The sequence below is a fragment of the Notamacropus eugenii genome, chromosome 5 (assembly GCF_028372415.1).
Source record: "Notamacropus eugenii isolate mMacEug1 chromosome 5, mMacEug1.pri_v2, whole genome shotgun sequence".
In the NCBI taxonomy this organism is placed as follows: domain Eukaryota; kingdom Metazoa; phylum Chordata; class Mammalia; order Diprotodontia; family Macropodidae; genus Notamacropus; species Notamacropus eugenii.
In genome coordinates, this window is record NC_092876.1 from 280694131 (window position 1) to 280721332 (window position 27202).

At 43.8% G+C, this 27202-nt stretch overlaps 2 protein-coding genes across 9 annotated transcripts in view; one reads left to right on the plus strand and one right to left on the minus strand.

Moving 5' to 3' along the window:
• The window catches only part of SCN4B (sodium voltage-gated channel beta subunit 4), a 34174-nt gene extending 26561 nt beyond the window's left edge, over nucleotides 1-7613 (plus strand). For all 3 annotated transcript variants that reach the window (XM_072613095.1, XM_072613094.1, XM_072613092.1), the window contains exon 5: nucleotides 1650-7613. In XM_072613095.1, the coding sequence (XP_072469196.1) occupies nucleotides 1650-1743 (94 nt within the window). In that variant the 3' untranslated portion in view covers nucleotides 1744-7613. The remainder of the gene's footprint in view (nucleotides 1-1649) is intronic.
• An 8063-nt stretch (nucleotides 7614-15676) lies between these two features.
• Nucleotides 15677-27202, minus strand: part of TMPRSS4 (transmembrane serine protease 4) — a 34404-nt gene continuing 22878 nt past the window's right edge. For 4 of the 6 annotated variants that reach the window (XM_072613096.1, XM_072613098.1, XM_072613099.1 and 1 more), the window contains 6 exons: nucleotides 26348-26507; nucleotides 24853-25010; nucleotides 21208-21306; nucleotides 20600-20742; nucleotides 17953-18102; nucleotides 15677-16172 (listed from right to left, as the gene is read on the minus strand). In XM_072613096.1, the coding sequence (XP_072469197.1) occupies nucleotides 16167-16172; nucleotides 17953-18102; nucleotides 20600-20742; nucleotides 21208-21306; nucleotides 24853-25010; nucleotides 26348-26507 (716 nt within the window). In that variant the 3' untranslated portion in view covers nucleotides 15677-16166. The remainder of the gene's footprint in view (nucleotides 16173-17952; nucleotides 18103-20599; nucleotides 20743-21207; nucleotides 21307-24852; nucleotides 25011-26347; nucleotides 26508-27202) is intronic. The other 2 variants (XM_072613097.1, XM_072613100.1) reach the window with 2 other exon arrangements.

Genomic DNA, 27202 nt, shown 5'->3' on the forward strand with positions numbered 1-27202 from the left:
CCCACATAACATCCTTTCAATCCCACCATCCTCCCCATCCTCCCTTTCTTCCCTTCTAACTATTGTCTCCATCAGACCATTCTTCCCAATCCACTTTTCTCCTACTATTAACTATTACTTAATTAACTATTAACTAACTATTCTCCTTCATCTTTGACTATTTATCTCTAATTTTCTATTTCTCCTTATTCTGATGTTATATTCTTTGTACCACTGTACTCCTCTATCCCACCACCTTCTCATTTTATTACCATCATCTTCCCCATTCTGCTGTCCTTCCTATCCACCTTGTTTTTCTTGTGTGATCATCTTTCTCCCTGACCCATTAGATGTTCCTCCCGTCCTCCCATCCTCCTGTAATGTTTCTCCATATCTTACTAACTTCCCAGGTTTTCTCTCATTCTTTTGTCCAGCCTTATTTCCTTTATCTTGCTGTCCTTATGCCTGTCCCACTTTTCTCCTCATTCCACTGTCCTCTTCCATTCCATCACTCTTATATTCAGTGCATCCTCATTCTGTCCATTTCGCATGGACACTAACCTCAATCTCATCCCACTGTTCTAGCCCTCTTGTCAAACTCATTCTATCCATTCTACTGTCTTCACACATCCCAAGCACCTCCTCCTTCTAATCACACTATCTCCTATGTAAATATTTCTCCAGTCACACTGTCCTTCTTATACTGACACTTCTCTGCCATTATCTCGTCATCTTCCTCTCTATACCTGTCCTCATCCTACTTTCCTCTTCCTTCTTCTCATCTCCTGAAACTAAGGAGATTGATAGTGAAAGAATCCTTTGTCATCAATATTCTCCTGTATTTTTCTTTTCCCTGGGGTCAGGGGAAGAAGGGAGAGTGACATGATCCTGATGTCACCTTCTTCTCATCTCTCTACAGGGTGAGCTGGGGACAGCTAATTAGCACCGCTATCTTCTCCCACATTAAGGTGGTGCGATTATATGAAAGAACAGGGAGGGAGGTCCCAGGGCTCATAACTCACCTGTTTTTCTACTGTGCACGTGATTAGAACATTTTTTTTGAAGTCCTTCTCCAATACTTAGTAGTTGTGTAACCTCAGCAAATTAGTTAACCCCTCTGAGACTTGGATTCCTCACCTGTAAAACAGGGCTAATGATATATACTTTTCTTGCCCCTTAATTTGCAAGTTTATTGTGGGTAAAGTGCCATAGAGATGTGGTATTATTGTTATTGTAAAACTAGAATTAAGGGGTGGGAATTGTAGCAAAGATCTTCATAAAACAATTATAGTTGTCCAGCAATGGAAGGCTTCCTTGGGAAACAAGGAGCTCCCTGTTACTGTAATTCTTGTGTGTGTGACTTTGGAGGCAGCCAGGGTTAAGGTGACTTACCCAGGGTCACACAACTAGTAAGTATCTGAGGATGGATTTGAATTCATGTCCTTCTGACCCTATGGCTGGTTCTCTATCCACTGTACCCCCTAGCTGCCTCTTTACTAGAATTCTATAAAGAGAAATGTCAGGTCTAAGAGGGGTGAATAAAACCAAACATAAAGCAGAGAGCTTTGGGAAGTGAGTGGCCAGGGTCATGACTGGTGGTGTGGCAGTGGCCTTGATGACCTCAAAAGTCTCTTGCAATGCTGAGATCTATGATTCTTTGCTTTTTCCAGGAAGGAATGCCTCGTGAACTCATCAGGGAATGACAACACTGAGAATGGAATGGCTGGTTCCAAAGCGGAACAGAAAGGAACACCAAAGTTGTAAGCCTCTGGCCTCAAGACCCAGAGCGATCCTGCAGTCAGCACCATAACTACAGAGTCTCTATTTTTGTTAACAAAACTGATGCTTGGGTCGTGTCTATAGAACCCACGTGCCTGTGATGCCCGCCGCTTAGCTCAGACTGGAATCCCCTGGGGTGGGGGGGCAATGGGGCCTACATAGACTGGTTCCCTTAGCTATAGCCTCTCACCCCTTTTCTCTCTTTCCTCCTCCTTCCAGGGATGCAGATAAGTCAGGCAAAGAAGGAGACAGGGGACTGGAGGGAAGTCCTGTAGTTGAGGGGGTGGTGGAGGGCAGGGAGAAGTAGTACAAGAGTGCTGTGTAGGACTCATAGTTGGAATGGCATAGTTGGAATGGCATCAGAGGATGGGCCACCCTAAGGCTTGGATGTATGGAGATGAGGATCTTCTCTTCCAGTCACCCCCTTCTACCCTGATTTTTATTCCCTAATATCTGAGAACCCTTTCCTGCTACACTGGGGATGGGCAAAGCTTGTGCTCTGGTCCCATCACATCCCTTGCCTGACCTACAGACCTTCTGTCGTCCTGGTCAAGGCAGGACCATGGCCAGTTCATTGGGAGCTCCAATTCTGGGTCCCCTTCCCACCAGGATTCCTTCCCTTTCTTTCCATAGCAAAAGGTGTCATCTTGCTTGGGGTTCTCAGTACCTGTCTTCTTTTGTCTCCTTTCCTCATCTCATGAGACTCCCACTCCATTCTGACCTCTTTCAATGGCTTCTTCTTTTTCCTCATTCCATTCATCCTCTATCTCCAAAGGCCTATTCAGTCTCCCCCTCCCCATCCTAATAAAGGACTCATATTCTCTGGATACCCTAAGATCCTTTCTATGGATCTAGGGGAGATATGGAGGAGTCCATATGGTGCCATGGGGGGCATTTGCAGTCCTGAACACTGAACTCTGGGGATGGAGGTCAACTGATCTGGATTCATCTTTTTTGTTTGTGTGTAGGGGCACATGGGGTTAGAGGAATGGATCATTTTAGGTGTTGGTGCTGGGGATATAACCTCCTATTTTGCAGGGTAACTGATATCTCACCCCAGCCTGCAGTCCCATAGCCAGAGTTGGGAGGAGAGGTACATGGGGCATTCTTTCATTGCTTCAGGTCTAGTTCTCTCTCAGAAATAGGAAAGTTTCACTTCAGAGGCCTGAGTAAGGAGATCTGAGCTGGGCCATCCTACATGTTGGGTCATTGAGAGGTAGGGAAAAGGGAGAATCTTGGCTCCTTGGCCTGGAGTGATTTCAGGCATTAAACCCTTTCTCCTTCCTTTAAATCTATAGCTCAGGGGCTTCAGTTCCTATGTTACTGAGAGAGAACTAACTAGACAAGGACAGAGACTTTGAGCCCCAGCTCCCTAGGGGACTGGAAGCTCTGACCTAGCCTTAGTTCCCTGGTGCCTAAGTTCTCCAATTGGGAAGGGCCATGGCTTATGCCCCAGGCCCATCCCACCCCATCCATCCCTGGGAGCCCATTTCTCATTGTCATGGCAGGACTATGGCTAATTCATTGGGAACCCACATCCTGTCCCTTTCCCCCCAATCCCCTGGATCCCTTTCTCTTCCTTTTTGGAGAAAGACTGCTATGTTGGTGACTCTGAGTGCCCTCTCCCTTTATCTCATTTTCACTCTTTCCACATCTCTTTCCTCCACAGCTATTCATCTCTCCCAGATGTGTACAGCCCATGCATGATCCCTAGGTAAAGGGCTAGAAACTCTCTCTAGGTATCCTCCATTTCTGGTGGCAGACTTCAGAGTTTTCCTTCCTTCTGTTGAGAGTGACCTTGGGTTTGCTGGCTATCGCTCCCTATTTCAGGGTTAGTTGTTCAACCTCAGCCTTTATTACCGTCTCTATAGGGTTGGGATGGACCTAGGAAAACAGGCACCCATGATGATGATGATTAGCATTATTTTTTGCTGTTCTAAGAACTAAGGGATCTGTATATATCCCTATGAGTGGTCTGTGCCTCAGACCCTTGATGTTTTAGCATATGACCTGGGAGATAGAAAGTTGCATTTGACCTGGGAAGCAGGGAAGAGTCCTCCAAACCCATGCTAGCTCACATAGAAGGCTATTGACTTGGGAAAAGGAGGATTGAAGAGGGCATGGGAGATTATAATTAGGATGATTCAGTTTGGTCCCTTGCCAATTAACTTGGTCCTGTGGTGCTTCTGATGTGAGAGAGGTTTTGGGGATGTGGTGTATGAATAATGGAGCAATTGGGTGGGGTGGTGGTTGAGCTCTGAGAATCCAAATGACTGTGCCTCGAAGCAGTAGACAAAAGGAACCCAAAGAAGGGAGGGTAGTGGGGATAGCGATGACAATGCTATGTCATGGTGCCAACACAAGCCAAGTAACCCTGTCTTATCTGCACTGGTGAGACTGCACATGGATCCTTCGTTTAGATTCTCTAGGTTCAACGTCTATGGTTTTCCCAGGAAGAGCCAGAGTTTCTCTTATTTTCTTTTCACCAAACAAATATCTATGGTAGCTGCCTCTGGGGACTCCCTGGGACAGAATTGCCCATTCCACGGAAGATAAAGGAAATAAAAATAACAGAGCTGGGCAGTGGCACTTGGCAAGCTCCCCCTAGTCCTACTTTTGATAGGGTTCCTCTCCCTCTAATCCTGGCTCTTTGTTTCCCAGAGCTTTCTGCCTCATGCTTGGTGCTGTGCACCCCTTCTGGGCTTCCCATTCCCCCCCTTTCTGCTCCTACAATCGCTCCCATTCTGTCCTGCTCTGATTAGGCCAGATTTTATACACAAGTTCAGACTTCCATGGGTGAAAAGCCCTTTGGGAGTGGACAGATCAGGGCTTCTAATCATCCAGCAAATACCTCTTGTAGCTGCCTTCATGGAAAACTACTTTCTTTCTCCTTGCTAGCCTCTGTGTTAAGCACAAGTCAGGGGAAAAAAAAGGTCTTGGGGTCTAATAGTTAGGTAGCTTGAGAGGAGGGGAAAAGACAAGATGAGATCTTTCCATTCCCAGTTCTACCACTTACTTGCGCAGTGATCCAGGGCAAGTCACTTACCTTCTCTGGACCTCAGTTTTCCCCATCTGTAAAATGGGCGTAATAATACTTACCTACCTCACTGAGGTGTTGTGAGGCTTGACCAGTTCTTGATTGTAAAAAAAAAGCTTTGACTCAGGAATGCTCCAGTAGGCAGAGTATTATTATCAGAGAGATTGTTCAGAGGATGGGTTCTTTCATCCTTGTCTCCCCAACCACTGCACAAGCATCAATGGAATTCTCTTCATTTTGAGGATGTTGGAAACATTACCTATGTTGCTTAAAGATCTTCTCCCATGACCTTGGCTGTGTAGCATAAAGTATATGTACAGCCACCACCCAAGCATCCCCTGCAACATTGAGAGGAACTCCATGGAAGGGAAGGCATAGGACAACTGGTGAGATTTCTGGGCTCAAAGGGAGCCTACTTGGCCAGATTGTACTTGGATGCCCAGAACTTAAATTCACTTATCACTGACAGGATCTCTTAGGGCTCAGTATCTTCCTGGGCAAAGAAAAGTCTTTGAACTAGATAGGCAGCCTTTGTTTCTATAGGCTTTGGGCTCACGGGGTTGTTGTTTGGAGTTATTGTACAGGGTCTGTGAGTGTGTGGTATCTGCAGATGCTAAAAGTACAATAGAACGAGAATGTTTTTGGGTCAGGGTCCTGGAAAGGTTTTGATTTCAAAAAGGGGTCTTCTTCCTTAAAGGGATTAGAAATCCCTGGACTAGATGAGGGGTAAGGTCCCTTCCAGCACTAATATTTTATGAAGCTGTAAAAGACCGTCTGAGTGATAAGACCAAAGAAATTAACTGGAGACTAGTTCTCCGCTTTGCACTCCCTGTACTTTCACATCAGAAAAGGGTCTGAGCACTTGGCTTTGTTTTCACACCAACTTTATCACCCTGAGGCCATGGATTCTACGATCGGGGACTGAAAGGACTTCTAGTGGTCATATTCCATGGGGATACTTTTGGCTGGATGGGTATTTGTCAGTGGCGGCAGGAGGGGAGTACATGCCTGAGACTGTGGGCAGTCTATGTGCTCATGTTTATGACAAGTGTTTGCATGTATATGTGTGTGTTTCTAATGTGCCCAAGTGTTTGTGCACATATCTATAGGATTACATGATGGTCAACAGGAATGTATTAAATACTGGCTATGTGTGTGCCAGGCACTGTGCTAAGTGCTGGGGATAAAAGGGAAACAACAAAATGGTTCCTGCCCTCAGGTAGCTCATAGTCTAGTGGGGGAAAAAGGATACTAACAACTGTGCAAAATTTAGACAAAGTAGATGCGAGGTGATCTCAGAAGGCAGGCAAAGTGAGGATAGATTGTTGATAGACAGCTGGTCCTACCAGTTGATGGTCACACAGTGCCAAGTGCTCACTGCTTTGTGATAAAGCCTTCAGAAACTCAGGTTCACCTCTAGGACATGATAAAGCATTGGATAGGGAAGAGGGATAGGACTTTGGATTTCATCAGTATAGGGAACTCCCCAGTGAGGGGAGCTGGGTGGTTTGGTTGGATACAGTCCAGAGCTTGAGGTCAGGAAGACCTGAGCTCAAATCTGACTTCAGACAGTTACTAGCTGTGTGACCCTGGGCAAGTCACTTCACCCTGTTTGCCTCAGTTTCTTCATCTGTAAAATGAACTGGAGAAGGAAATGATAAATGATGCCAGTATCTTTCCCAAGAAAACCCCAAATGGGGACACAATGGAAAATTATTGAACAATAGGAAGAAGTGAAGAAACTCCCTTTACCAATTCAGGTTGGTATCTTATAGCCTAAAGCACCAAGAATCATTGGAGTAGTTGCTGCACAAGTGTTTGTTGAATTTGAATGTGGGGAAGTTTAAATGTGCAGGGAGTGTGTGTCAAGGAGGCTGGGTATGTGTGTGAGTGTGGGCCATAAGTGTGTGTATGGGATGTGAGAGTAGATGTAGGGAGTATGTGGATGTGGATGTGAATGTGTGTTGAGGGGAATACCTGTATGGGGGCTCATATACAGGGGCATTTCTGGAGTATGTGAGGGAAGTAAGTCTATGGAAGATGTATGAATGTATGTTAAGTGTGTAGAAAGGGTATGTATGGACATGTGGCTGTGTAGATGGATAGGACTATATGTAACTTGTATGTATGTATGTAGTATGCATGGCAGAGGTCACAAGAAAGCATGTGTATTCCCTATGAAAATGAATTTACGAGGGTTTGTAATCAGGGGCCCCAGCAAGTGGGCAAGACATGTCAGGAGTCACCTTCCTTGGTTTGCCTGGTGACTGTTAGAGTGCCCAGAAGCTGACAGAGGGTTCCACAGAGTAAAAGCCCATCTCATGTCATTTCAGGGAGGACAGCAACCATGGCGGGGAGGGAGCACTGATGGAAGAGACTTTCTCTGCAGAAGGCCCTTGGGTCTCATTATTTTTCTTTGTTCCAACCCAGATTCCCACTGCCCACATTATATGCAGTGCTTTTGACTCTACTGTGCATGATTTTTTCCTTTGGCTTGAATGGAAAACAATTCCTATAATCAGTTTTCCTATGTAACCTTGTGGTTATATAAATAACCTATATAACCATGTCTTGATATGATACACATATAGGCCTTGGGAAGTCTCTAGGCCTAGAGGCCTCTGGGGAAATTCAGGTGTGTATGTGTGCATTTATATGTTTATATATATGTATATATGCATACATATACATATGTATTTGTGTACAAGCACAGAAAGAAAGGGTGTAATCAGGATGCTTTGCCTTTATGATACATTTGCACTGTAGAGTTTTATTTAGCTTTGCCTTGAATGAAATAAAGAAATTATATTTAATAGAACTGTTTTTGGCTATTGTCTGTTGCTTCAGTCTTGGGTAAATGGGGCCTCTCAGAGTCTCCAGCTCATGACACTGTAACCCTATCCTGACTCAGTTCCCCAAACTTATTGGTTCTGAGTTTGGTGGATTGAATGTCAAGGGCAACCTGGAAGGAAAAGAAGGACACAGCAACACACACACACACACACATACACACACACACACAAATGTTAACCTGGGCATTATGTCCTTTTTGTACTAACCTAAGGATGTTCCAGCCCCCTGAAATCTTGCCTGCTACAGTTCAGTGTTGACCTTAGGAATGATTCTATTTATATTTTCATCCTATCAGGCTTCCTAATTGCTATGGGGCTGAGATGGACGTACATAGGGCTTGTGTGGTTGAGTATATAATTTTGCATTACAAAAACCCCTCATTCTTATATGCAGTGTAGTGTGGTAAAAAGAACTGAATTTGGAATCAGAGACCCAGATTTGACTCCAATTCTGCCATTTACTGTTGCTGTGACCTCCGGCAAATCGTATCTCTGGATCTCATTTTCCTCAGCTATAAGTCCCTTTACACCCTCAATTATGATTCTTCTACCACTTGAATATGTCCCTTCCCTGATGTCATTAGAAGGTTATATGTCAAGGGGGATAAAAGGTGAGGTAGTGGCTTATCAAAAGTGATGGGCAATTGATTGGCAGCCCTTGTGTCCCATACAAAAGAAGCTGAGGAGGATTTCTCCCAGTATGCCAGATCCTTATGGAGGGCTGATGGGAAAACTTGGACTAGATTTACACAGGATGTGCAAGGATGGATGTTTCCCATGTGTGTTCCTGCAGGGAGACAGATGAGATTGCAGATTCACTGAAGTACATCACTAGCTGCTAAAGAGAGGAATTTGGTCATGGAGGTCAAAGTATATTGGAGTCAGAGAAAGAAGATGGGCTTCTAGTCCAGTCTGACACATACCCTCCCCAGATCTCAATCTTCTTTTTGGTGAAATGAAATGGTTGCACTAGAGGATCTCTAATGACTCACACAGCCTTTGATCACTCAAATCCAATTCACTTGCATGTCATGGCATCACCTCCCCGAGGTCATGGTCCTCTTCGAGAATGAAGAGCAAATAGCAGCAGCAGCAGCAGCAGCAGTGTCCTGCTCTGAAACGTTCTGGGTATGAACACGAATTGCTGTATGCACTTCAATATTTTGCCTGCTAGAGGGCGCAGTGAATAGGGTGCCAGACCAGGAGTCAGGAAGGTTCATCTTCCTGTTTAAATCCAACCTCAGACACTTATGTGTCCCTGAGCAAGTCACTTAACCCTGCTTGACTCAGTTTCTTCATCTGTAAAATAATCTGGAGAAGAAAATATTAAACCACCCCAGTATCTTTGCCAAGAAAATCCCAAATGGGGTCACAAAGAGTCAGATACAACTGAAATGACTGATCAACAACATATTTTTTAAATGTCCCTAATTCCATTGGGGAGGGCATCTTCATAGCACATTTCATGCTCAGTTAACTTCATGTTTAGCTGACATTCATGTGATGCTCTGGACAAAAAAGCCTTTAAACTCAGTGGCTGTACACTGATGATGAGTTTTCTTTTGAGGAAATTACTGGTCTTCTAGTCACTGGGGCTAAAAGCCTTCCATCATGGTGGGACCTCCTATCAGAGCTGGTACTTTTGAGTATTGGTCCCAAAGTCTTTAGGTTCACCTCTGTGCCATGATGGGACAGCTAGATGGTACAGTGGATAGAGCGCTAGCCCTGGAGTAAGGAAGATCCATCTTCCTAAATTCAAATCTAGCTTTAGACACTTATTAGTGGTGTGACCCTGGGCAAGTCACTTAACCCTATTTGCCTCAGTTTCCTCATCTGTAAAATGAGCTGGAGAAGGAAATGGCAAGCCACTCTAGTATCTTTGCCAAGAAAACCCCAAATGGGATCAACCAGGACTGAAATGACCCAATAACAACATCCCTTTCAGACCTAAATCTATGATCCAGTGTGAAATGCTAAGTATTTACATATATTAACTATACATACTCACATATACATATGCATGTATACATGTATACATACATATAAGAGATGTATGCATGGATTTACATAATGACATTTCATCCTAGATCACATGTATATTGTACTTAGTATTGAACGTCATATGAACATATATATATATATGTGTAGACACATAATAGCTCTCTCTCTCTTTCTCTCTCTCATCTATCATTCTGGCATAGTAACTAAAGACCTAGCCTTAGTATCAAAAAACAAACCAGCCTGTGTTTCTCACCTCTGATACATATGGGCTATGTCACCATGAACATCTAATTTCGCAGTGCTCTAGACACTAAGACTCCATATTGCAGAGAAGGTGCCAAGGTGAATTCTTAGGAAGAGTTTCCTGGGAGTTCCCCACAAGTCTAGTCTCTGTCTCTGTCTATTTACCTACATGCATAATCATGCATATTATTTATTTATGATATCTGACATTAAACAATGAATATTATATATTTATCATAGTTAACATTTTAAAAGTGTTTTAAGGTTTATAAAACACTTCTATCATCTCATGTATAATATTTAAATGCATATGTACATATATATACACATGCGCATATATGTATATATGTGTGTACGTATGTATATCTATATGTGTATGTGTAACAGGGAGCTGGCCAAAGACAGCTGAGTCCTAAGGAGTATCCATAGCATGCTCTGGATGACACACTCCCCCAAGGGGGTTTTTGAGCATGTGCAGACTCTTATCTTTCCAGTCTGTTTACTGGATATCTTTTTGATTGAGTGCTGAGTCAGAATTGGGTATTCACACAAAAGACTACTGTGGGGGCAAATCAGACTCTTTCATTATCTGATGGCCATCAAAACTAAGTTTCTTTGGTTCCTGGGTAGGCTCCCAGACCCTTCTAATCACACTTTGTTTGCTCATAAAGACTGGACTTTCATTGATCTCCTATGTTAGGATAGCTAGGTGTCTCCATAGTGCACAGAGCACTGGGCCTGGAGTCAGGAAGATTCATCTTCCTAAATACAAATCTGGCCTCAAACACTTATTAGCTGTGTGATCCTGGGCAAGTCACTTACCCCTGCTTGCCTCAGTTTCCTCATCTGTAAAATAAGGCTTCCACCACCCCACTCTAGCATCTTGGCCAAGAAACCCCTAATGGGGTTACCAAGAGTCGGGCGCTGCTGGCAACCTGTGTTACCAGATTGTAAACTCGTAGAGATCTGGTATCTTATCACTGCGTTTTCGTTAGCACCTTACACTAGGTGTTCCAAATACTGTGTGAGTCATGCTTGTTGACTTCATATCCTTTATCTCATTGAACTCACCTATTACCAGCATTATTATGACCATTTTACAAGGGGGGGTGTCACAGAATCAGACAGAGGAAGTGACTAGCCTGAGGTCACCTAGTTGGCAAACGGCACAGCTGGGCCCAAAACCCAGGACTTTGTGGCTCCAAATTCAGTACTTTTGCCATCATGACACAGTTACCTCATTCAAATGTGGATGAATGTGTGTGAATTCCTCTCTCCTTGGGCATCATTTTAAGAGGGGTGCCCCAAACAGTTTTGTGGTTGTTGTCCAATCATTTTTCAGTCATGTCCAACTCTTGCTGATGCCATTTAGGGACTTGTGGTTAAAGATACTGGAATAGTTTGCCATTTCCTTTTCCAGCCCATTTTACAGATGAGGAAACTGAGGCAAACTGGGTTAAGTGACTTGCCCTGGCTCACACAGCTAGTGAGTGTCTAAGGAAGATGAATCTCCCTGGCTCCAGGCCCAGTATTCCGCCATGCCACCAAGCGGCCCAAACAGATTACTCACTTGTAATAAAATAATAGGGGACAATAATAGCACCTACCATCCAGGATTATTATGAGGATAAGAGTGATAATAATGATATAAATAATAAAATAAAATAAATTAATTAAAAATGTTTTAAAAATTTAAATAAAAAATATAATGAAGTCTGTTGCAAACCTTAAAACTGTGTAGAATTTAAGGCTTGGCAGCAGCTAGATGACACAGTAAACAGAGCAGTGGGCCTGGAGTCAGGAAGACCTGAATTCAAATCTAACTTCATTTAATAGCTGTATGACCTTGGGCAAGTCATTTCTCTTCTCTCTGTTTTAGTTTCTTCAACTATAAAATGGAAATAATAGTAGTGCCTACTTCCAGGGGTTGTTAAAGGGATCAAATGAGATATCTGTAAAGCACTTAGCGTACTGCTGGAACATAGAAAGTGCTTAATAAATTCTTGTCCCTTTCCCCTCCTATATAATGACTAGATGTTATTATTAATATGAGGTCCTTTCTCCTCACATTCTGTGACTGTTCTCTCCTCTGACATGAAGAAATGGAGTTGTCCTCTTGTCTTGGCCTTGATTTCTCTGTAAGGCCTTTTATTTTCCCCTCTGATACCTGACCCTAAGTGGGCATTGTGGGACTCACTGTGCTCAAGTCCTTGGTTCCAGAGAAGCAGACTTTTTATTAGGAAATTTCTTTGCATGGGATTTCTTTTTCTGCCATTGACTATTCATCCCCAAGCCCCCTTACCCTTTGCTCCTCCAGTCCTTAGGGAAGTCACTTATGACTTCTCTGATCTTTTTTTTTTTCATGGAAGTCTTACTCTATTTCCCCTTTCTTCTCAGGCTTCCACCACCCCAGCCTTGCGTAGGCTACATTGACATTGGGCTTTAGGGTTTACTAAGCACTTTCTTCATGAAACCCCTCTGAAGCAGGCAGTATTGTAATCTTCATCTTATAGGTGAGGAAACTGAGGCACAGGATAGTTAAGTGATTTACCAAGGGTCACAGAACTATTAATTCCAAATCCACAAGTCCTGACTCCAAACCCACATTCTTCCTTCTGTATCATTCTGTTCCTGCCTAGTTTTGAGGAGTAGCTTTGCAGTCTTCAAGGCTATTCCAGCTCCATGTATTGATGCAATGGCAGGTACAGGAATCCAAGACTTCTGATGAGTTGAAATCTGTCCAGAAGGATGTTTTGAATACTAGGAGAGGCCCTTGTAATTTCTTTGATCCGCAGAACTAGCTTTTGTCTTGGATCCAGCAGCCCAGAAATATGGATAGCTGCTGTTAACTGGGTGAATATCTGTACTTATTCCCATTTCAGCTGCTGCTAAGTTTGTAGTTCTGGTATCCTGTTCTTGGAAAAGGTCCATTATATGATTATTCTGGAGGCAGAACTGGTGGCTGAGGACAGAGGCCCAAACTTGGCAATTTAGGTTGCCTTGGCAGACTTCTTTGGCCACTGAGAGAATTTGGATTGTCAAAAACCTTCATTGACTCCCCATGCCCTGCTGAGGTTAAGTCCAGAATACTTAGCAGTGAGTCTGAGTGGGATTGCTTTTCTCTGCTTTAAGAAGTGGGGAGGGAGGTTATGAGCTGGGGGAGGGAAAGGAGGGAGAAGCAGCAGCAGTTAGTTTGAGCTTCTACACACATTCTGATCAACAGCTGGGAAATTGGTTTCATATAGATATTTGAGCTGAGTCAAGACATCTGGGTTCTACTGGCTTTATCCTTGCCCCACTGTGTGACTTTTGCCAGACCAGAAAAACTGGATCTCAGTTTTTCCCTCAAAAAATGTCAGGGAAAAAATCATCCCTGCTCCTTCCATTCCAGGGATGGTAATATATAGGTCGTTGAGGGTACAGATCAGAGAAGTTATGGTAAGAATGGGGTGGGGGTTCAAATATTTCTACTTTTTATCACTAGTGGACAAACTACTTCCTCTTTTTAGGTTTCAGTTTCCTTCCCTATAAAATTAGGGCATTGGATAAGATGATCTCTATGGATCCTTCCAAGCTTCTATAATTCTATAGAAAAATTCCTTGGGAAAAAGGTGTCTAGTAATCTCATGCTATCACCATCATCCAAAGTTGACAGAGAACCAAGAAAAGGGTAACCAGATGTTCAGGGTTTGGGTCAGCTTGTTGTTGGCCAGTCATGTCCAACTCTTTGTGACCCCATTGGCCAGCACTTATAGTTTACTTAACACATACGTACAATAACAACAACAAAAATGGTGTCCATCAAATCCTTACAAATATCATCTCCTCATTTCTCTCCTGGCTATGCTACTTGAGGCTTTTCTGACTGAGTTCTCCCTCATGTTTCATCATCCCATAAGATCTCATCAGGCTTGGGACCCTATCTCATCACTTCCCTCAGCCTCTCTGTTGGAGGGTAGACCAAGAACTTCAAACCTGTATTTAAGGAGAGAGCCCAGCTCAGACATCTTCTCCTTTCTCACCTTGCTGCACATTGTCTTGGACTCCTCTGATTTCTCCATCATGATTCCTGTACTTTGTCCCTCTCCCCAATTTTGAGGATTTTTTTTGGTGTGGTTTTTCTTTCTCGATTAGATTGTAAGTTTCTTGAGGGCACAGACTATCTTTTTATTTTTTATATTTGTATCCCCAGTGTTTGGTGCCTGACACATAATAGACGTTTAATAAATGTTTATCGACCATTGACTCTAGCAGGCAACAGTCTTCTGTCAAGCTAAGGAGCTCTCCCAATATTACTGGGGAGGGAATTCCCCTCTGCACCAGCTATTACTAGGTTTAATAAAATAAAATCAATTTATACTTGTATTAAGAACCTTATAGACTTTTTATAGAAGCCCACTGGAGTCATATTGTGATATAATGGGAAACTCCTTGATTGAGTGGTGGGAAAGCTTAGCTCTGGACCAGAACTATTGCTAATTAGCCACTTGGCCACTGGCAAGTTATTTGTTTTTTCTGCACCTGTTTCTTTACATGCAACATGTAAATGGGGTGTTTTGAGACGTCTTCTCAACAAGGAAGGATAGATAGGCCTGATTCTATCTGTAATGGGAAGATGGTTGGTGTGTGTGTGTGTGTGTGTGTGTGTGTGTGTGTGTGTGTGTAAAGAATGAGACAGAGATAGAAGGGCAGAAGATAGAGGAAGGAAGGAGAGAGATGAAATGGACAGAGAGAGGAGAGGAGGGAGAGAAGGAGAGAAAATGTGAATGTGAAATAGATGTAGAGAGTGTGTGTGGGGGGAGGAAAGGAAGGAGAGAGGGGTGGGGGGAGAGAAAAGAAAAAAGAGAGAAAGAGTAAAGAGGGGGAAGAGAAATGGGAGAGAGAAAAGGAGAAAGGGAGAGAGAGATAGAGAGACAAACAGATACAGACTAAGAGAGACAGACAGAGACAGACTTGTACCTGATCATCTCTGAGGAATCTTTAGGATTCCATGACATTCTACAACTCAATGGTTGCTGGTCCAAAGGATCCCATTCTTATAAGGGAAATCTCAAATTCATAGTTCATCTCTTTCTTCAGACAGCCTAATACAGGTTTAGAGCTGAAGATCATTTGATCCATTCCCTTCATTTAACAGATAAATAAATAGACCCCAACAAGTAAATCGAGTCATTCAAGGCCATAGAGCAAAGACAGAACTAGAATCCAGGCCTCTTGACTCTCATTCTTAGATTTCTTTCCTCTACTAAATGCTACCTGGAGAAGGGTAGAGCAGAACAGATGACAAAAGGCACCCTGGATGGGTAAGAAGGTGGTTCTCCCTCTCTCCATGAGCCCACCATGGCTAGCAGGCCCTTATCTACCAGGAGTTCTAAGGACTGATAGTCAGCATGTGGTAGTGCATACAGAACTGGCCTTGGAGTCAGGAGTATCTATGATCAAGTGCTACCTATGACATATACTAGCTGTGTGAGCATGGGAAGGTCATTAAACATATCAAAGCTATAGGTAACTTTCTCAGACTAATAGTTACTGATCAGCCATATCATAGAGGGGCTTTCTACACCATGAGTTCCCAACCCCAATGAAACTACAATTCTGGATCAAGTCCTCTCCTTGAGCCTACGATCACATTTGTGGCCCTTATGACTCCCAGGGGGCCTGACACACTAACAAAAGTTAGATGAATCAGAGTGCTTTCTCAGGTTCTCAAATTCCTACCAAGGTAAGCCTTAGACTGGGTGCCCAGTGTGATAATAGTACTAGCAGTGTATGGACCACGATGTGCATCCCAAAGGCCTTGTATTTTCTTGTGAAGCATGAAGATGGCAGCAATATTCACAAACCCAATAGCAGAAAGAGAAAGCCCTTGTCCTCATCTGTGCTAGGATGTCATCACTGGTCTCCTTGACTCAGTGGCAAGGTCCTAAGGGAGCCCCACTTTCCTCCCTACCCAACCTATCAGGGGAGATGGGAGCCCACAAGAGGTTACAGCTGTTCAACACTGTCCCCACACTGAGGGAGTGCTCTGGAAATGGGAGGTCCGGAAGACTTTTCGGCTCAGATGAGAGGGGGCTGGGAATTGGTGGCTGTGGACTTCCTTCTTTAGGGTGTGGCATTTGAACTTGGGCCCCTCAGCTGGGAAGCCTTGAAATATCTGAAGGAAGTGGTCTTCTTTGAGAAATGAGATCCTGCTCAGGGTGGCAACTTGTGCTTGTGATGGATGAGGGATGGGCAAAGCAGCTCACAACGGAATCTTCCTCACAGCAGAAGCTTTATTTCTGGGGAGGGAAGAAGAGAGAGAGAGAGAGAGAGAGAGAGAGAGAGAGAGAGAGAGAGAGAGAGAGAGAGAGAGAGAGAGAGAGAGAGAGAGAGAGGAGAGAGAGAGAAAGAGAGAAACCTTGTGAAGTTTCTTTCAAAAAAATTTATTTTTGGAGACAATCAGAATTAAGTGACTTGCCCAGGGCCACACAGCTAGTGTCTGATGCAACTTGGGTCTTCCTGATTCCAGGGCCAGTGCTTTACCCCTGTGTCGTCTATGAAATGAAGTGAAATTTCAAAGAGACTCAGTCTCATGGTTGGATAATATTTAAGAGGCCATGTAGTCCTACCCTTTCTTAAATATAAAATTTCTTTATCAGGTACCCAGTATGTGACTATCCTGTCTTTACTCAAAGACTTGAGTGATTGGGAATCCATTCCTGTCCAACATAGTTCATTGCACTCTGGAAGAGACATTTTAGGATCTACCCTAGAGTCTGGGATAGATCCGCTTTGTTTGTGTTTGCTGATCCACTCAGTCTCAGCTCCAGAAAACAAGATGCCCTTCCCATGTCAAGCTCATCTCTTCTAAACCCATCATCATGCTGCTAACTCAAGTCTTGACTGATAGATAGCACCTCCCTCAGTCTCCTCTGGGTTTTGATTGCTGGAGGGTAGAATACCAAACTCCTCCCTAGAAGGGAAAAACTGGACATTTTGGCTCATTCCACTCTGTACCTGCTTCTCCACCTGGTTTCAAATCCACAGAACAAGATATCCCTTGTCCCCCCCACCCCCTTTTCTCACCCCCTTTTGTGTGTTATCTCTTTTCATCAGGGGTGGGTATGTGGCTCAGTGGATAGAGTGCCAGGCCTGGAGTCAGGAAGACTCATTTTCTTGAGTTCAAATCTGGCCTCAGACACCTCCTAGCTGTGTGACCTTGGGCAAGTCATTTTACTCTATTTACCTCGGTTTCCTCTTCTGGAAAATGAGTTGCAGAGGGAAATGGCAAACCACTCCAGTATCTCTGCTAAGAAAGCCCTAAATGGGGTCACGAAGAGTTGGATATGACTGAAAATAACTGAACAACAACTCTTTCCATCAAATTTGCAAGTTCCTTGAGGGCAGGGAACCATTTCTTTTTTATCAGTTGTATCCCTAGCACTTAGCCCAGGGCCTGGCACATAGTATGTGCTTAATAAATGTTCATTGGATGGAATAGCTTTGTTGTTATTGGGTTGTGTCTGACTCTTCATGACCCCATTTGAGGTTTCCTTGGGGAAAGATACTGGAGTGGTTTGCCATTTCCTCATTGTTACAGTTGAGGAAACTGAGGTAAACAGGGTTTAAGTGACTTGACCAGGGTCACCCAACTAGTAAGTGTCCTAGGCCAGATTTGAACTTGGGAAGATGAGCCTCCCTGAGATGAATAGCTTTAGTTGTCAGGATGTAAGGTCTGTCTTCCAGGCCTCTCCTTTTTAGTTTCTTCCCCCACATCTCCATCCCTAGTCTTTACTGTTCTCATGCCCTTTCCCCTCAATCAAAATCTGTTTTCAGGTTGGAGCATAAATTACTATGTCACCTCTTCTTGAGGGAGAGGTGTAAGGTTGAGCTAAAGAAATGAAGCTATAATGGTGGAAATTTTGACATGGACTAAGTGCTTTTTGAATGGAAAGGTTTCTGGAACATTTTAAATTCATATAGTCAGTCACCAAAAGGCTGGCTTGTTTCACAGTGGCCATAGTTGAGAAGTTATAAGGAGTTTAGGAGGTAGTGAATTGTGGAGTCAGACGTATCTACCTTCCGGATGTTAGAGATCCAGTTGAGAAAGAAATTGACACGGGCGTACACACCCGGCACGTCATGGTGCCCGCAGCCATATCCCCAGCTCACGATGCCCACTATCTGCCATCTTTTCTTGAAGTACATCAAGGGCCCACCACTGTCACCCTGGGAGAGACCAGAATAGGGTGACCTTCCAGGAAGGATAGGCATTGGGAAAGTCTCCCCGTTCCCTGACCCAGCCTATTTATTGTTGAGAAGCCTTTAGATTTCGATTCTTTTTATCTCTAATTTCCTTTTCACCCTCCCCATTAACTGGCTGATATAAGGCATAAGGGAGATTCTCTGTAGGACTTGGAGAATCTATGAGATGGGGAAAGGTGTCATGCCTACTTTCATGTGACACCATTTGTCTCATATGGCACCAATGTCAACCAGTGTCCTCCCAGGATCTCAAAACAAAGAATGAGCTTGGAAAGTCTCTGACTCTTTTAGTTAAGTCATGGTTTTCACCGGGTGCTTTTCTTTCTGCCTTGAGGCTGGGCAAACATATTTTTGGAAAATGATTTCTCATCTTCAGAAAGATAAGATAGATTATACTAACATGTCTCCATAACTGAGGTATGATGTTGAAACTTGAGGTTTCATTAAGAGCATCACTTTTCTTTCTTTACTAGCTATGAGGCCAAGGCTGATCCTAGGGACATAGGCTGGATCCCCATATGGGCCAGTTAGCTCAATTTTTCTCCAGTCACAAACTATATATTTCTAACTTTGGCCAGCCATTTTAAAACTGTGTGCCGTGAATCACAAGGAGAACCACAGCAAATGTTTTAAACATGCTCCTTTTCTAACCTGGAATGCCCTGCCCTGTTCTCTACTTATGCTAATTCTCTCCATCCTTACCAGATCAACTCTGCCTTCCCCCCCACCCCCTACCCCCTTAAGTCTACCCTGAAGAGTAAGGAAGAAAGAAAGGAAATGGCACAGCATGGTCAGTGGACAGACCATTGGTTAGACTTGGGATTCAGAAGATCAAGGTTTGAATCATGGCCCTCCCATTTATTAAGTTATGTGACTCTGGGCAAGTCATTTCTCAGAGATTTGCCTCTCTGGGTCTCAGTTTTCTCATCTATCAAACGAGGAGGCTGATCAAATAATCTGTAAAGTCCCTTCCAATGCTAACATTGTGTTACACTCTATAGTACCTTCCTCCCATCCTGTCCTCTGAAATTTCCCAGAATTTTTGGTTTGTGCCACTCATTTAGAGCACACAATGTCAATTTGATAATCACTGATTAAGTCTCCACTGTATGCAAGTTACTGCTGTAGGCACTGCTGAGGGCACTTTCAGAATACCATTTGTGAGTATGTTGGACTAGTGAATAGTCACCTCCCTCCCAAACTACCAGCATGAAATCATGCATCATCTCCAAAACTGGTCCTTCTTCTTTGTGACCCTCAGAGACAAGAGATATCAGCATCTCCTTTGTTTCCTGTCTCTTCTGACTCCTGCTTGGCCACCATCATTCCATTCTTCTGAAGTTCATGGCCATCCACACTGTCCACATCCTTGTTGATAATCTCCTAGGACCAATGTTAATGACCCTTTCCCACCTTCCTCAATGGTTTTGGTGCCTGGCTCACAGTTTTTTTTCTATCTCAAGTCTCAACATCCTTTTCTTTTTCTATCTTGTTGACTATTTTAATAATAATCATATCAGTAATAGTAATTTACATTTGTTTGACACTTTAAGATCCTCCATGTTCATCAGCCTGCTCAATTCCTATGATATCTATCACCTACAAAGCCCTTGGCACTGTCAATGGTTCAACATGAGAAACATACATGGTTTGTCAATGGAAATGACTGTAAAGAAGATGCATTACCATCTGCTTTGCTGCTAAGGACCATGGGATCTTCTATTTGGCATGTAGCTGAAATCTCTAAGCATTGTTTCCCACTATTATGAAATGAGTTCAACTGCCTTGCTCTTCTCCCCATATCTCCACTGCATAAGACATAATACATGCTTAGAAAATGCCATTTGTTCATTTATTAATTTATTCATTCATTCATCTCCGTGGCTCACTGAGGGTGGTTACATACAAGACTTGGGCACCACTTGGAAACTACTCAACTTCTCAGAATCTGAGTTCTGAAATTGCCCTCTTGGACAACAATCTCCTATCCTTCAACACCGTCTACTGCCCCAATCCTTCTTTACCTCTCTTCATTCTCACTGTAACTTCCAGTCCCTTGGTCCTTTGTGCTCTTTTAATCTTAGGATCATAGGTTTAAAACTGGAGCAGGCCTTAAATATCCTTAGAGGTCCACTCAACTGAGTTAAACTTCCTCATTTTACAGATTGGGAAACAGAGGCCCAGATAATTGCATTGAGTTGCCCAAGGCCACACAGGTAGTATGTAGCAAGGTCTACATCGGAGCCCATTTCCTCTGACTCCAAAGTTGTCATTCTATATGCTGCAGTCCAAGATATAAATCCTGATTGGAGATTTAGGGATCTCAGGGGTCCATGAGGTCATGCAGGTCATAAGTATTGGAGTTAAGAATTTAAAGCCTCCCTTTATTATCTCCCTTATTCTATATCTATGGCAATGCTGGTATTTTTCAGGAAACATGGCACCTCCTTAAGCGGCTCACCTGGCATGTATCGACGCTGTGGCCAGGAACACCAGCACAAAGCATGCTCTTGGTGATACTCCCAAAATACATTTCCTTCTTGTTGCATTGATTTCTGTCAATGAGCTGGACTTTCGCTTGTTGTAGGGTTTGGGAAAGCTTCTCTGGGAGGCAGCAAAGATACGCTTCAATACTTCTACCCACTGACCCCCCATTGTCTTACGGACATGGAGAGGCTTCTCTCTTTCAGAGAGAATTTCTTGGGATATGGGAGACCCTGTAAAATCATCTTTTCCATGCTCCTGCCTTTTAGGCAGGGCTGTCTGAATTTTCCTGGGGATATCTTTATAGAAGAGGGGGACCATGGCTTCTTTTAGTCACCCACTGCAGTTTCACATCCTTCCCTATTGAGAAATTCTTTTTGTACTGTTTTTATCCCTCTCAGTATGTATAAGGCCATACATACTTCAGAGGGCATTAAGTGGGTTCTGTTCACAAAGGTTTGCAAGTCTCTCAGGGTTTGTCAAGCCTTTCCTCCACTTCCACCCATGCCCCCAAGACGTCCATAAAAGCAGTTTGTGGAGATGACTTTGGCAGAGTCTTGCTAATGGGAGGGCCCAACACATTACCTTCTGACTCTTTTAAGAAACCCCAGCCTATAATCCAGAGCGGGGTACCTGGAGCCAGCTCCTCATCAAAGAATGGCAGACAGATGGGCTTGACTGTATCTGTAGGACAAGAGACAAGGAGTGAGGGAGAGAGGGATAGAGCAAGACAAAGAGTCAGAGAAACATGAGGAAGGAGAGAGTTATAAAGAGAAGACAGATAAGAGAGAGAATAGGAGGCAGGGAGAGAGAAACAGGGAAGAAGAGGGAAGGGAAGAGATGCAGAGGTAGTGACAGTGAGATACAGAGAGAGAGAGTTGAAGGGGGTAAGAGAAATGAAAAGAAACAGGGAGGAAGGAGGAGATGGAGAGAATATAGTAGAAAATTGGGGAAGGAAGGAGATGCAGGGAGAGGCAGAGAGAAGAGCAGGGAGAAATTGAGAGAATGAGGCAGACAGAAAGTGTGAAAGGGAAATGGAAAGGAGGGAGAGAGAGAAAGAAAGAGAGAGAGGGAGAGACAAAGAACAGAGGGGGAAAGATTGAGAGAGTGAGACAGAAAGAGTAAAAGGGAAATGGGAGAGAGAGGGAGAAGGAGAGGGAAAGGAAAGAGGAGAGGGAGAGGGAGAGGGAGAGGGAGAGAAAGGAAGAGGGAGAGGGAAAGGGAGAGAAAGGAGGAGGGAGAGGGAGAGGGAGAGGGAGGGAGAGGGAGAGGGAGAGGGAGAGAGACAGAGAGAGAGAGAGAGAGAGAGAGAGAGAGAGAGAGAGAGAGAGAGAAAGAGAAAGAGTTGGTTGAGAGTTGAGCCCTTCAAAGAATGTTTGCACTCTAAGGCTCTGGTTTTGTTGAATTATCATTATTGAATTATTATTAAAAACTATTGTTGAATAGTAGTATGAACAGAGTTCACAATAATACTCTATCTAAATGGCTCATCCATCCCCCTGGAGGGTTCAGCTGGGGAGACATCTCAAAGCATTATATACAAAAACATGCAAGCTGTATGAAGTGCTATGGAGTGACCAGAGTTGGGGAAGGTTAATCAGGGAAGGCCTTCTAGTGGAGATGAGTTCTCAACAAAGCAACAGGAGGGGGTCATAGGGTTGAGAGTTGGTAAAGAACTCAGAGATCATCTAATGTCTAGACCTAGTCTAGGTGGACTAAGAAGAACTCGAGGTTTAGACAAGTTCAGTGATAGCACATAGTGACACAGGGAGTAAGAATTAGGGTCAATAGCCATATCTTAGTTTTCGAAATCCATATCTAGTTTTCTTGCTACTCACTACAGTGGCCTCTGTTGAAGTTAGTGGAGAAAAGGGAGGTGGTACCCTGGGCTGCGTTGCTAGTTCAGATCACATAAGTACTCGAATATGCAGTAAAGTGGCAAGATCCTTGAGGGTAGGACTAAGACATTCACTTCCCTGTGACCTACAGTGTCCAGCATAGACCGTTGTACCCAGAAGGTTGTTACTCAGTCCTGTCTGATTCTTCATGACCCTATTTGGGGTTTTCTTGGCAAAGACACTGGAGCGGTTAGCCATTTCCTTCTTCAACTCATTGTACTGATGAGGAAACTGAGGCAAAAACAGGGTTAAGTGACTTGCCAAGGGTCTCACAGCTCATAAGTGTCTGAAGCCAGATTTGAACTCTGGATGATGAGTCTTCATGACTCCAGGCCTAGCACTCTATAGACTATACCACCTAGATGCCCAGCCCAGATCATACTCAGTAATAAACTTGCTTGATTTAGTCTTTTCTGTTTCTGTCTCACCTATGATGTCAAACTCAAACAGAAACAGGGGCCTCTAAAACATACATTAGTCCCCTTGGGTCACATATTGACTTAGAAAACCATGCATTAACATTATCTATGTTTTATTTTATTTTAATTTATTTTGCTAAACACTTTTGGATTCCATTTTAATCTGCCTGGTTCTGGCAGCCTGGGGAGTGGCTGAGATTCCCTTAGACTCTTGACTTCCAACAGTTAGGGCTTGTACACAGCCCTTTGATTTCATTTTGGCTAGAAGAGGTCCTTTAATAAAATGAATTTAGACAGTGATGATATTGGGGGAAATAGTGTTCCCATGTGAACCAGGCCTTCAAAAAAAATCAGAGGGATTGAGTAAGGCTTTTAACGTTACCCCTCTTCCCCCCTCCCTCCCCCCCTACCCCTGCCCCGGAAAGTTTGACCCGCCACAGGACTCAGGGACCAGCAATTAATTATTCCTACTTGGGAAATAAATTGAGTTTAAGGTCAAAGGGTCATAGGATCAAGAGCTGGAAGGTGCTTCAAGGTCATCTAAGTCCAATCCCCTGATTTTACGGGAGAGGAACACATTGATATCTAGAGCACCTGTGATTTCATCAGCATCAGAAACTCCTAGTGAAGGAACTTTACTAATGCAGATTGCAACCCATCTATGACAGTAATTCCTAGAGAGATGCTTTAGGCTAAAATTGCCTAAAGGACTTGCCTGGAGTCAGAGGCAGAATTTGAACCTGGGTCTTGTTGACTTCAAGATTGTCACCCTATTCACTATGTCATTCTCTGGAAACTGAGGACCAAAGGAACACAATGATTTACCTATGGCCACAAAGGTTGGAGCAGCTAGGTAGTGGAGAGAGCATAGACCCTGGAGTCAGGAGGACCTGTGTTCAAATCCAGCTTCAGATACTTAGCTGTGTGATCCTGAGCAAATCACTCAGTCTCCATATGCTTCATTTTCTTCCTCTGTAAAATGAGGATAATAGCACCCTATTCCCAGGGTTGTTGTGAGGATAAGCTGAGATAATATTTGTAAAGTGCTTTGTAAACCTTATGTTGTTATTCAATCATTTCAGTCTTGTTCGGCTTTTTGTGACCTCATCTGGGGTTCTCTTGGCAAAAATACTGGAGTAGTTTGGCATTTCCTTCTCCAGCTCATTTTACAGATAAGGAAACTGAGGCAAACAGGCAAAGTGACTTGTCCAGAGTCACACAGTAAACCATATAGTGTTATATAAATTTTATCTATTGTTGTTATGTTGAGATAATTGCCAATCCCTGAACCCAGTGAAGGATTAAATCTTCCTGGGTTAAAGATAAATGGTACAGCCCCCCTTTTTATCTCTAGAATATCTCAATGTCACTTACATCCCTCAGAGGAATTTGTCTGGTTAAAAAAAAAAAATCCATGTTTGCCATGCTTTTTGTACAACTTACTTCCTGTATTAGGGAAATAATTTGAGTTTTACCTTCTTCACCAATTAAGATGCAGACCACAATTAGATGGGACCAGAGACTTTCTAGGGCTTCTGCCTGAGGGAGGAGTTCTGGACCTGGTAAATAGAGCTTTTATTCTATAGAGGAACAATTTCCTCTCCTGGGATCTTCATGGCTGAATGTATTTCTTCTGTTAACAGAGCAGCACCTCCTTGGATACTCCAGTACGGAGCTTACCTTTTTGTGGGAGTCACTTAAACACTTCAGGCCCCAGCTGCTTAATTTGTAAAACGGATAATACTTTAGTTGTCTGAAGGCAGGGCCTAGATCCGAGTGTCTCTTGAGGTTGCTTCAACCTCCAGATGAGAGATTGAAAGGGTTTGGGTAGAGTTGCGTTTGGACTAGGCATACTGTACCTTGTATGCTATGTTTCTTCTTTCTGAACTCCCCTCTCAGGCCCTGGCTCTTACCTGACATAACAAGGGGCTTTTTCAGCTTGATCAGGGCCACGTCATTCTCTTTGTTGAGCTGGAGGACAAAGATCTTGTCTACAGCCAAGTATGGGTTTCTGGAGTATAGATGGTCAGTCCCTACTTTTACTCTCCACTGGGTCACCTCTGGATAGGCCCTGAGGACAGAGCAGAGCAGGGGTCAGGGTAGTTCTGACTTTGCCTCAGGCTAGGTTCATGGAGGAGGTGGAGAGGGGAGAGGGTAGAGGGTATAGGGTGGGAACTTTTCCCCAAGAAGTTGGAACTCAGAGGATTCGAACAGTCTTACTGGCAGCCAGGCAGTCAACTAGATGAAGTATTCTAAGGAAATCTGGAGGGGCAGAGAATCCCTTTCAGAGGTGGGGAGAGGATACCAAGGAAAGCTTCGTGAATGAGGTGGCTCCCAAGCAGGACTTTGAAAGATGAGAATTTTGACAGTCTGTGATTTTAGTAGGAAGTATATTCCTGGCATAAGGGGGGGTTTTTGCAAATGAGGGGAAGTTAGAGATATGCAAGATAAGACAGGGCAACTTCCAGTCGCCCAGTCTGGCTATAATGAAAAGCATAGAGGTGTGCAAAAAACACAGAGAGATAGAAAGACCTTAAATGCTAAGCTAAGCAGATTGTATTGTATTCTATGGGTAATAAGAAGTCAGTAAAGGCTTTTGAGAGATATATAGTTACAATTATTCTCCTGGGGATAGGAGTCAGAAACTAGGGGGACTGGCCTTTGCCCTAGTGGAAAAGTTTTATCACCAGTACAGTGAAGAGAAACCAGAGATGTTGAGAGGCAGGGTCTGAAAATGCAAATACATGGTCCTGGCCTCCAAGGGAGCCTTTTCTTGAGATAGAACATTCAGGGACTCGGAGTATCATGGGAAATTTCTGAACAGAGCAATGACTTCGCAAAGGGATTTTGCATCATGGTTATTTGTGTATGTGCTGTATTTCTCAACCAGATTGGAAGTTCTATGTAGGCAAGGACTATGTTGCATCTAAGCTTTCATCTCCCCACAGTGTTTAGAATAGTTCCTCTACACCCAGTGAGTACTTCAGGAATGTTGAGTCAAATCCAACAGAATGAGTTGTTGGCCTGTTACCCCGAGGAGATGATCCTTCCCTATCAATTTGTTGTTCAATCGTTTCAGTGGTGACCAACTTTTCATGACCCCATTTTGGGATTTTCATGACGACTTTCTTCGCCAACTCATTTTACAGATGAGGAAACTGAGGCAAACAGGGTTAAGTAGCTTGCCCAGGGTCACACAGCTAATAAGTGTCTGAAGTTGGATTTGAACTCAGGTCTTCCTGACTCTAGGTCCTCACTCTATCTACTGCTCTACCTAGCTGCTCTCCCTGGCAATAAAACTTTCAGAAAAAAGGACAGAGAAGCAAGGCAGACTCATTCAAGAGCAAGAAGTCCCCAAATCCAGCTGCTGCTGTCCTTACTCCCTCTGGGAAGTGGATAGGGCCTTACCTGAAGCAGTGGGAAGCAGTGAGGATCCAGTAATGGTCCAGTATGGAGCCTCCACACAAGTGAGCCCTGTGGTGCCGAATGCTGACCAGCCAAGGCCAAGTTTTCACAGATCCTTTCTGTCCGCCCACCACCCGGGAGCCTGGCAGGTTCTTCCCACAGACTGGATCCATACGGTGAAAGTGCAGAGGACAAGGTGAGAAGAAATCATAGATTCATATATTTGGAGCCAGAAAGGACCTTGGACCCCTCTCCTCCTTTCCCCACTACCTCCACCTCATCCCCCTAGAATTTTACAGCTGAGGAAGCTGAGGCCTACGGAGAAGAAATGATTTCCCCAAGGTTCCACAGATCACAAGCATCAAAGCTTAGATTGAGCCCATGTCTCAGACTCCAAATTCAGCACATTCTTCACTACACCACAGAGGACAGAAAGCCTGTTCCTTGTTATGGAGAGGACTTAGCTCCTACTGCATGGCCCCCAGTCACTTCTCCTACTCTCCAATATCTAGCCATCACTCTAGAGTGGTCCTGTATCATGAGCCTCCCATTTGTCCTTTCCCTTCCATTCCTGCTACTACCATCCTAGTTTCAAGTTCAGGAACTCACCACTGCACACTTGGGTTATTTTACTAACCACAAAACTGGTCTCTCCATATCTCTTTCCTTCAACTCATCCTAATTCCCCAGCCATATTTAGTGTCCTCCAACACAGACTGGTTCATGGCACCTCAATACCCTGTGAAAAAGCTCCAGTAGCTCTCTAATGTCTATGGATTAAGTTTCAAACTCTAACTTGGGATTCAAAGCTCTTTGAGATCTGTCTCTATCGTTCTCCTAAGCAATTCTTTATTCTGC